We start from the raw sequence: 9,699 nt of genomic DNA, 5'->3' as shown, positions 1-9,699 counted from the left end.
CAAAATAAATAATACCGAATTATTTTGGCACAATAGCTATTACATAAATAAATATTCCAGAACATAATGAATTAACATTTATTTACAGTCTATTGAAAGTGCAAAACAATTGCCTGAAAATTAAGATACTTGTAAATGCTTAAGACCAGAAAATAAGTGTTAACCAGCCACAATTAATTATAGCTGAAGTTTAAGGTTTTAGTGTCCAGGAAATTATTCTCTTGAAATTTGTTTGTGCATATTGTGCTCTTTTTGAACCAGTCCTTTGCTACCTTTATGCTATTGATTTCAACACCCTTACTATCGTAGCGGAATTTTGTAAAAATCTGATTGGTCGTTTAAAAAAAGAAGTAAAATGTAAACATAGATTAATCTATTTATCATTCAAAATATTTTCAGTCCTGTCCCTTTTCTGAAACGGCCACGCTGCTTGCAGTAGTAGGCAGCACAATTAAGACCAGAATTTTTTCTTAGTGTCTGTTGTATTTCAGATGGAAATATTTCTGAGTCTTCTCTGAATGGAACTATACCTTGGACCTCTCTTGAACCTATATTCTTTCATCAGATGCTTACATACATCTTCTACTGAGGTCAGCAGTAGCTGGGCAAGCTAAATTCATGTTCAGTTTTGGTCCTGACCTGGAGAATAAATCATAAAATACAGATTTTCGATTAGGGAGAAAATCACTACCTTCCTTAGAATTGTTAGAAGCTCTTTGTGCATTTTTCACTAACTATTCTATGCTATCTTTTTCCTGGTTTTATCCACAGGAGAAATCGTTTGTTACACCTTAATCCGAATTAACAGTTCACAACATGGCCACCCATACAGCCACAGTGCATAAATTCTTCCTCAGCCAAAGTTCTCTGACAGGCTGGTACATTGTGCGTTGCCTAAGACCTTAGAATACATTTTTGCTTATTTTTGTAGTGGCAGTGCGGTAGCAGAGAGAGTGAAGTTCTTAACGAGTGACCTTGACAGGATAAAAGATCATTTCTCATCATTGCTTCAAATGTTTATGCTCGACGCGGTTCTAGTCGGTGAGACATCTGTGATAACGTTCTCTGGTTGTCAATCACATTTAATTGCCGCACATAGCTCCGAACATCCTGATGGTTCTTATTAGTTAGGGCTGCGTCGGGATCTGGTGAAAGAGAAATGATGTAGGATTGATACACTTAAATGAACAAATGCCTGAACAGAATGCATAACGCCTTACGAGCCGTCACAGGAAACACCAGATCCTGGTGAGTTAAAAAGAAAACATTTAGAAATCACTCTCTTTGAAATCGTTCCTCCATACTGCCAGTCTTTCTGGTTACTACTCTCACAAATAAACTTTCTCTCAGGTATCCTTAGCTGTATTTGCTCAAATTGGTGGCCCTTGGTTAGTGTTTTATAGATCACCTTACTAGTCAATAGCTGTAAATTATACAGCTAACTAGTGTGACTTAAAGCTGCCCATTTGCTTTTGAAGTAGCAGCTTTCCAACAGATTCGAAACTATATAATTGATTTAAGCCTCCTTGCATGAAAGGTTCTAATTTCTAGCTCAGTATTAAACATTTGTAATGCTGTGGCTGCCCCATTCAAGCCTCAAAATTTACTACCTGTTTACATAACTGCATTATACCTACTCCAACAACAATGACAAAATACCACTGAGTTAAAATGTGAGCATCTTCAGCCTCAGAGTGAATAGCTTACATTTTAATGAAATATCTGTTAAGGTAACTTAAACTTCTCTAAAAGACAGATACTGAAACATCTATATACTGTATAAAAATATGCACTCACACATGAAAAAAGCATGGAACTTAAATGCAGTGCATCCATATCCTGATATTTTGTTATATCACGTACAGTGAAACTCCCTGCCATTTGTAAATATGTGGAGGTTCCACTAGTGTTTAATATATAAAAATTAAAAGATACATAGCCAGAAAAACCTTGATGGTGGGAGGAAAAAAAAAGCTCACTTAATTTGATCTCCCAGGGTTAAGCTTTGACCTAGATGTAAAGAAACTATCTTTATAAAAATATATCAGTTTATGTTACTTATTTTCTTCTTGGAGAAAGAATAAAGCTGCTGTGAGACAAAATGAATGAAGCGCTGCGGAAATGCCAGTGTGACTGGGACTGACAGTGCACCTAGATGGGCTGAGACCCAGAGAGCAAACCTGTTTCATTGGGCAGCTCTGTCATCTCATGTGGCCTCAAGTTCAGGTAATTATACTGACAAACAGGTTTTAAGTTCATCACCTCATGCAGTTATGGCATTTATAAACGTCATGCTTCCGGCCTGGTTTCCTACAAAACCAGGGTTTATCCAAGGAAGTATCTTGCATGTATCTGTGTGCTGGTGTCTGCTAGCTTTATTGCAACCACTTCTGAACTCAGGGGCTAATCTCAACTAATTCTAATCTGACAGATGTGTAAAGACCTCGCAGATATTTAGCTCCTTCACATGCCTGGAAAAGCAATGGAGGAGAAGGGGCTTATTGGAGCTTCCCAAAGGATACTTCACCCTGTGAAACATCAAAGGATCCAAACATGGAAGAATCACTGGAAACCAGGCTCCTGAATTCCGGTACACGCAGAATTAGTTGTAATTACTATAGCTACTGATGATACTGCTGACTGTGCAGATGTTGTAATACACTTACTGAAAGATTGGCTTCGGCAGAATTTCACCGTCCTGACAGTGTTGGCAATCATGCGCTGGAAAGAAAAGATGGGATGCAATCAGAGAACAAGCACTGTATTTCATCATCATTTAAACGAAGCACCTAACTGTGCCTGAGTGTGAAGACATATGCCAATAAAAGTAGTCATATGAATGAAAATATAATTTTAATGCCAATATTCTCATACGTAGGGTGTGATTTGCATTTACACAGGCTTTAAATGAGCATGAGCGTAATTTACATGCGCTCAGAGAACTCTTTCCCTTGCTTGGGTGCTGCAAAAGACCTTAACTAAGAGTGAAAATCAGTCCCTTCAGTGTGCTTTTCTCTGATACCATCTTCTAACATTAAAATGTAAAAGGAATATCATGTAGAACACCTTGGATTATGTCCATGTTAACCTTAAGACCATCAGTTCCTAAAAGAAAGGCCACTTCCAGAACATACTCAGCAATTAAAGAGCTTTCACCTTTCCAATGAGTTTGGGTTTGAAATGCAGCCCTCATGGGAAATGACAGTGTAAAATGAGCATGTGAGGGGGTGTGTTCACTGGTTCCCTCCGGAGGTGTGCGCAGTTCACAGGGGAGGAGGCCACTGTGAGAACTGTGGCCCTGTAGGCAAGTTTTATCAGACAGAGCTGTTAGGTGTTAGCTTGCACAAGTCTATCTAACCCAACACGAAAATTGGATTCACTTTTCGTGGCCACTTCTACTGGCAATTCACAAAGCAAGCAGAAATCACTTCAGTCCTTCAGGCTGTGTTTGCTCTTCAGTAAATAAGCCATTATTTCTATCACTTAGGTACATTTTGCTATGATAAATCAGATGCTCTTTTACAATAGTTTTTAAGAACAGAAATGAAGGTAAGTCATAGAGAGCGCAAAACATTTCAGATTTACTTCTGGACTGCAGAATTTTAACTGTATTGTGGAATTAGCATCACACAGGTAATACACCCATTGGTGTGGGGGCGAAATCAGTTGTTCCGCATAATATCAAATAAACTGAAACTTCAGCAGTAAAACTTAATTCTTTAGCTAGATAATTTGATTCAGTCACTGTTATAAGGACAACATCTGTTTCGGTTTCTTTTGCTTAGATTAAGAAAAAGCAGAGGAGTGAAGTGCTATCCCTAATTAGAGTCTAACATTTGTCTCAGCACTTTAACATGGTCCAACAATTGCAACACGGTTACCTCCTTTAACACAGCACACTCTCACCAGGCTGCTTCACACCTTCTTGAAATTTTGTGTGACATTAAGAAGCTAGTCATAAGCCCTCACACACTGGAATGATATATTTCTTACTAGTAAACAGTAAAACTTAGGGCACATACTCCTCAAAATTAATACACAATTGTAATCTTACATGAAAACAACATCATAATACCTTTGTTAAATCTGTCATTCCAGAAGCAGGAAGCATCCAATGTAAAACATTCCTTACACACATACTGAATAATCTATACATTTTAGTGCACCGCCAAACATACGAAAACATGTATGGCTGGCAGTCGGTGTTAAGAACACATACAATACAGCACATACTATTTTTTTTTGTGGATTACACATTGCATAATCAAATTAAATGTAGCTATTCTGAAATTGACCTAAAATATTTTAATTCTAAACCACAAGTTCCCAAAAGATCTACATTTGTATATGTGTCTGTTTATATTGTTACTAAAATCATATGTATTTACATGTAGAAAATAAGTAGATTTAAAGTAAGAATAATTTCTATTCTATGTTAATTTTCATACCTCTTCAGGCCGTTACTGCTAGGCAGATTTTCTAAGGCACTTGCCTTCCAAACATTCCCATATATGCTTAGCATTAAGCAGGTGAATAAGGCCCATGGACTTCAATGGAACCTCTTGAATATTCCAAGATAAGCACCCATTTTAATACTGGATTGTGACAGAACACACTGCATGTTACCGTGTTGGTTATTCAGGTCTAACACAATCAAAAATGAAAATAAATCCAACATTAATGCCTAAATATGAATGCTTCATAACTCTATGGATTCATATTTGGCTGCTATGTGATGCTGGTATTTCGATTTTTACCATTTCAAAAAGTACTCCCCTAAAATAACTATTTCAAGGACAGACCATGAAGTTGAACTGGACCAGCCTGTCTGATGAAGTTTCAAGAGTGTTCAAAGGAAGATTTGCTAAGGACACCTCTTTTTTTATGAAGAAAGCTAGTGATGCTTGGTGTGCTTTCTAGATGGATTGTTAATACGCTCCCTAATTTTTCATATCTGTAAATATTTTGATTTTGAAGCCTCATTTCATAATGATTTTTGGAGCTAGACTGTATGCTCAGTGTTTGATTAGTTTAGTATTAAGCTTCTTACGTGAAAACTTAGATTTATCCAAAAGAGTGTGCTCCATGTAATAATTTTTCTCTTTTTTTTTCCTTTATGTGGGGAATTTCTTCTGAAAAAAAAAAAGGAAAAGCACAGCATTCAGAGTAAGTACTGTAATGCTGTATGGTACTGAGAGACAGAAGTTTTTAAAAACTATTTCTGATTTTCTCATTATATGGGCCATTCCAGTCAAGGAAAACCACAGTGACAATGAAGTTGTCTGACTTCTGGTAAAAGACTGAATTGCCTGGCTTCTTTCAATTGGCTTAAAGGCTTCATTTTAAGGAGTTACTTTGCCTATTCCTGAGGATAATCCCATTCAATCTGTGCATTCAGAAGCATCCTGGCAATGACAAAACACAAAGAAATGACGAAGTGGGTGTTATAGCAGAATAAATGGAGAAAATTGTGGCCAGGAGACACCATCACAACCCAATGGGGAGATTCTGCTGCATTATGTATTCTTGAAGAGTTCCTGTCTAATGTAAACTCAAAAGATCTACTCTTTCAAAAGTGCAAATTGAACAGAAAAACAGCATATGAAGTGAAAGTGAATTTCTCTTCCTGAATCTTGTAGATAAGTTGAATTGCCTTTTTTTGATTCAAGAAAACTAGAAACACGTAGAGAAAAAGTGTTCAGATGGAAGTTTAATTACCAGCTCCATACAATTTTTCTTCAAATAGAGGATTACCTCTAGTTAACGCCTGGAAAAATTGGCCTCTGTTTACTCACTGTGCTAAGAAAGACCATTATCAAAAAGCCATGCAAACCTAAATTTGGATCTTTCTGAAACAGAATCAACTGCATAATATAATAAACAACCGCTACTACCAGCATGCTACACATACACAACAATAGCCTTTCAAGTTTTACACAGTCTGGAATAGTGGCAGCAGGCCAGCACATTATTTTCCAATCCTTTCCAAACTCAGCTTTCTAAATGTTATAAATATTCATATATGCCATAGAAAACTACTAAGGGCTTTAGTCACACACTTTTTGCATGATCTTTATGTTCCAAAACCAAAAGAATGTTTCCCCTTTTTTTTTGCATAAGGATCAGAGTGTGAATTTCCTTTTGTTCGTCTCCACAGAACCCAAAAACCAATATGCGCAGATTCTCTAATCCTCATTTCATACCTGAGGCGTAAAGAGGCTTGACAAAAAGAAGCATCGGTGGCCAGCACCATGGCACTGCCTTGTGCTGCTGGGGCAGGTCAGCACTTCCAGAGCTCGTTCGTGACTTCTGCCCCCTCTACAGGTGCCACTTCTGAGACAGGCTGGGTAGTGCAACATGGAGATGACACCACGGAAAGTGATCTTTGTTCAGGCTGATTTGAGAAATAGCACTGATAAAAGTTCCCAGATAATTGCATCTTCTTTCTCTTTCTGAATACAAAAATTCTGTACGGGCAGTCAGAGTGCGGGATTATGTGGCTGAGGTTTGAAAAAACATGAATCGGTAAGTGGTCAAGAGTATGAAATATTGCCTCTCCTTAAGGAGAGCCATGCTTGGTACTTTCCTCACTTTCCACTCTCGTCTTTCCCTGGCAAGACATAATTCTAGGAATGGGCTTTTAATTTTTTTCCAAATATAGGGCTATAAAAGCAGTGTCACTTGAACATTATATACTGCCGTGTACTGCACTGCAGGTTGTAGGTTGTCCTGTATCTACCAAATCACAGCTAGTTTGTAGGAACTAATACTACTGACAGCATTGGAGGCTTTCCTTCACCTGAAAAGATGGTCATTTATGGACTTAAAAGACAACGTGTATTCTATATCACAAACTAATTGTTTGCTGTCTACTGTCTACTTTCTTTTTTAAGGCCAAATGCTTGCTTCCTCCACCCCACTCTTGCTTCATGCAACAGATGAGATAGTAAAGAGCACAAATACTGTGCAAATACAAAGAGTATACCTATTTCTGGTGCATTCAATATTGTTTGCCCACATCTTGTACAAACCAAGTGGATCCACTTATAAACTTGCCTCTTTGTAGGTAGCTGCAGCTCTACTACACATGGTGTTCTCTTCCCTGCCTAGCTGTCCCTGGCCCTCGACTCCTCACAGCCTCCTCCAAATAAGAGGCATCCATGAGGATCGGGAGATGGGGAAGACGAGCAGGCAGTTACAAAGGCAGCAGCAGGTAAAGCTCAGCAATGCTCTGCAGAGTGATGTCCCCTCACTACTGCTAGTGCCACAGTTCTGCCATGACAACTTTGAAAAGATTGATTTACATAGGAAAGTGTAGCAGGAAAAAACTGACTTTGTCCCTTTCCTTTTTAGCTTGACCTGCTAAAAAAACCCCCTAGCTAATGTTTAACACCATCTGTCTGTTTTTCCCTTCTTTCAAATTTCGTCAAATTTGAAAAAAGAACAGGGAGTTTTCAAACATAAGGAAGATCCTGCCGATTTTCTGTGAAAATAGATGGCTGTGGACAAGAGAAAGATCATTCAAGTGCCCTCCTCCTGTCTCCTTCAGTGAAAAGGCTGTAGTGCAAGTTCTTATGTTATGACAAAAGCCTATTCACACAGAATTCCCCAGCCATGAAGAAACCACACATGTTCCAGCCACGAGTAAAGCTCTGAGCAGAGCTCAGGCAGCCACGAAACACAAACATTTAGGAAACCAGGCCTTGCTGTTTCTGGCATTTGGGGATCTCCTGGCTTAGACACTGTCTGACAGCTCCTGCATGTTTTAAGATGCAGCATTTAATAGAAATAATAACAGAAAAATCAGAATACATAAAAGGTTTAAAGGAAGCTGTTTCAGCTGAAGAGATGCCACTAGATCAAACTTCTACTTTTGGCTCCCAGTTACAGGAATAAAGTTGTCAGCAGCACATCAGCTGTCGGGATCAGAGCTCTGTGGTGAGAATGCAGACACGATGCCAGCGGCTGTTCTCAGTTTCATCACTGTGCTTACATGAGAGACAGAGGGACCCACCTCCTCCAGTGGCAAATGGCATCACCAGTGGCAACTACCCAGATATTTTTATTCATAAACTTCAGTAAGCACCAAAGTTAGGGATGGATCAAGGGAAACAATTTTCCAGAGAACAAAGATATTTCAGACAGATCAGTAATAGAGCAGATCCCATCAATAATCAGAGGTATCACCATCTGCTCGTGACAGAACATCACACAGCAGAGCAAACAGGCAGAAACAACAAATGGAAGGACAGGATTCCTATGAAGAAACGTGGTTTCTGCTTTGCTCCAGAAAATGGAAGAATAACATCACAGGTTTACCTTGAGTTTATAGTTATGTAACAGAGAGCTGAATTTATCTCTATGTTATCTGGCTGAGTGGTCTTGTCTTCACTAGTTAATATATGGCAATTATGTGTGGATATGACAGTTGTAAGCTTAACACAAGTAGGCGGTAGCAACTGAGGTTTAACAGTAGGCTTTTCTTCTCTGCTTGACCTGCTGACACATGCAAAAAGCTAAAAACTGCCAGGTCCACGTTAGTATTTGAATTAATTACGTGAGTGGAATCCGAATATGTTGCTTTGAAGAGCTATGGATTGACAGAAGCAGTAAAAACACCTTAGAAGCATGCAGAATAGCCAGTGAAGAACATCAAAAACACAGAAGATATACCTGTAGTAAAGCCTGGAGAAATAGCAGACAGAGCTTTTGGGTAAAGCACTAATTGCAGGAAGGTTTAGAATATGGAGAATGTGAGAACATTTTCCTTTCTGTTTTGTGGAGGAACATGAGTTGATTCTTTGAAAAATATATAACATCAAAAATACACTAATTTGTATTCACATTTGCCTCCTAAAGGAAATGCTCAAAGCTCAGATTACCGAGTGCTTACTGGGTGCTACTAAGAAATCCATGTTCTGGAGATAACACACTTCTGAAAATAAGGCAATGTGCAGACTAGGGTGAAAAGGGCAGACCTGCAGCAGCCTAGATATTGATCAGTTTAAGCTGCTATAAAATTCCCTCTTGGCCTTGCGAGTGTCAACCTGTGGTAGAGTGGTGCAGAACTATTTCTAAATTACAAGCCTGAGTTGAACTTCTGTCTGTGGGCAAGTGCTCACACAAGAGCTCCTGTCTCCTGTAATGGCTTTTACATATAATCAGGCATCAAGAAGAGCCTGAGGCATCCACCTCTGGGACCTGCAGATATACTGGCTCTTCTGGCTCGGGAGGTGTAGGTCAGGCCAGGTGAGGTGGAGAACACAGAGCCAGCCATATAGCCATGGCTACAGCAATGCAGCTGCCATCCCTCCTGGTTTGGAGGTGCACCAGCTGAGTCTGCAGTAGCTCTGTATTCCCCAAAATATTTACTATCTACACTATATATATATATATATTAGAGCAAGCAGTACAGGAAAAAGTCCTTTTCTGCAGGTAGAAGGCTCAAGGGCTCTGGAAGGAGATGGCAGCACAGTCTGCGTATGCAATTACAGAACGTCATTATTGCAAAGTGAGGTCAGGCCCTTACTCAGCCACTAGCACTACCATTTGCCCATAAAAACATCAGCTTAGTAGAGAGGTATTTTCACCCTAGGACAGAGGCTGCCTCAACTACAGACTAAAACCTAAGAGAAGAAGTCATTCAGAGTAATGATCACTTTCCTGTGAAGTTTTCTAAAGCTCTAAAAGCCCTTTTCT

The 9,699-nt window shown here is 39.1% G+C and overlaps 1 protein-coding gene across 4 annotated transcripts in view; it reads right to left on the bottom strand.

The window, feature by feature from the left end:
• Positions 1–595: 595 nt before the first annotated feature.
• The window catches only part of RAPGEF4 (Rap guanine nucleotide exchange factor (GEF) 4), a 79,913-nt gene continuing 70,809 nt past the window's right edge, over positions 596–9,699 (bottom strand). For all 4 annotated transcript variants that reach the window (XM_009875866.1, XM_009875868.1, XM_009875867.1 and 1 more), the window contains 2 exons: positions 2,667–2,721; positions 596–1,145 (listed from right to left, as the gene is read on the bottom strand). In XM_009875866.1, the coding sequence (XP_009874168.1) occupies positions 1,018–1,145; positions 2,667–2,721 (183 nt within the window). In that variant the 3' untranslated portion in view covers positions 596–1,017. The remainder of the gene's footprint in view (positions 1,146–2,666; positions 2,722–9,699) is intronic.

Source organism: Apaloderma vittatum, unplaced genomic scaffold (assembly GCF_000703405.1).
Source record: "Apaloderma vittatum isolate BGI_N311 unplaced genomic scaffold, ASM70340v1 scaffold4389, whole genome shotgun sequence".
Lineage (NCBI taxonomy): Eukaryota > Metazoa > Chordata > Aves > Trogoniformes > Trogonidae > Apaloderma > Apaloderma vittatum.
Note: the sequence above shows the minus strand (reverse complement) of the source record. Positions and strands in the feature narration are given on the sequence as shown.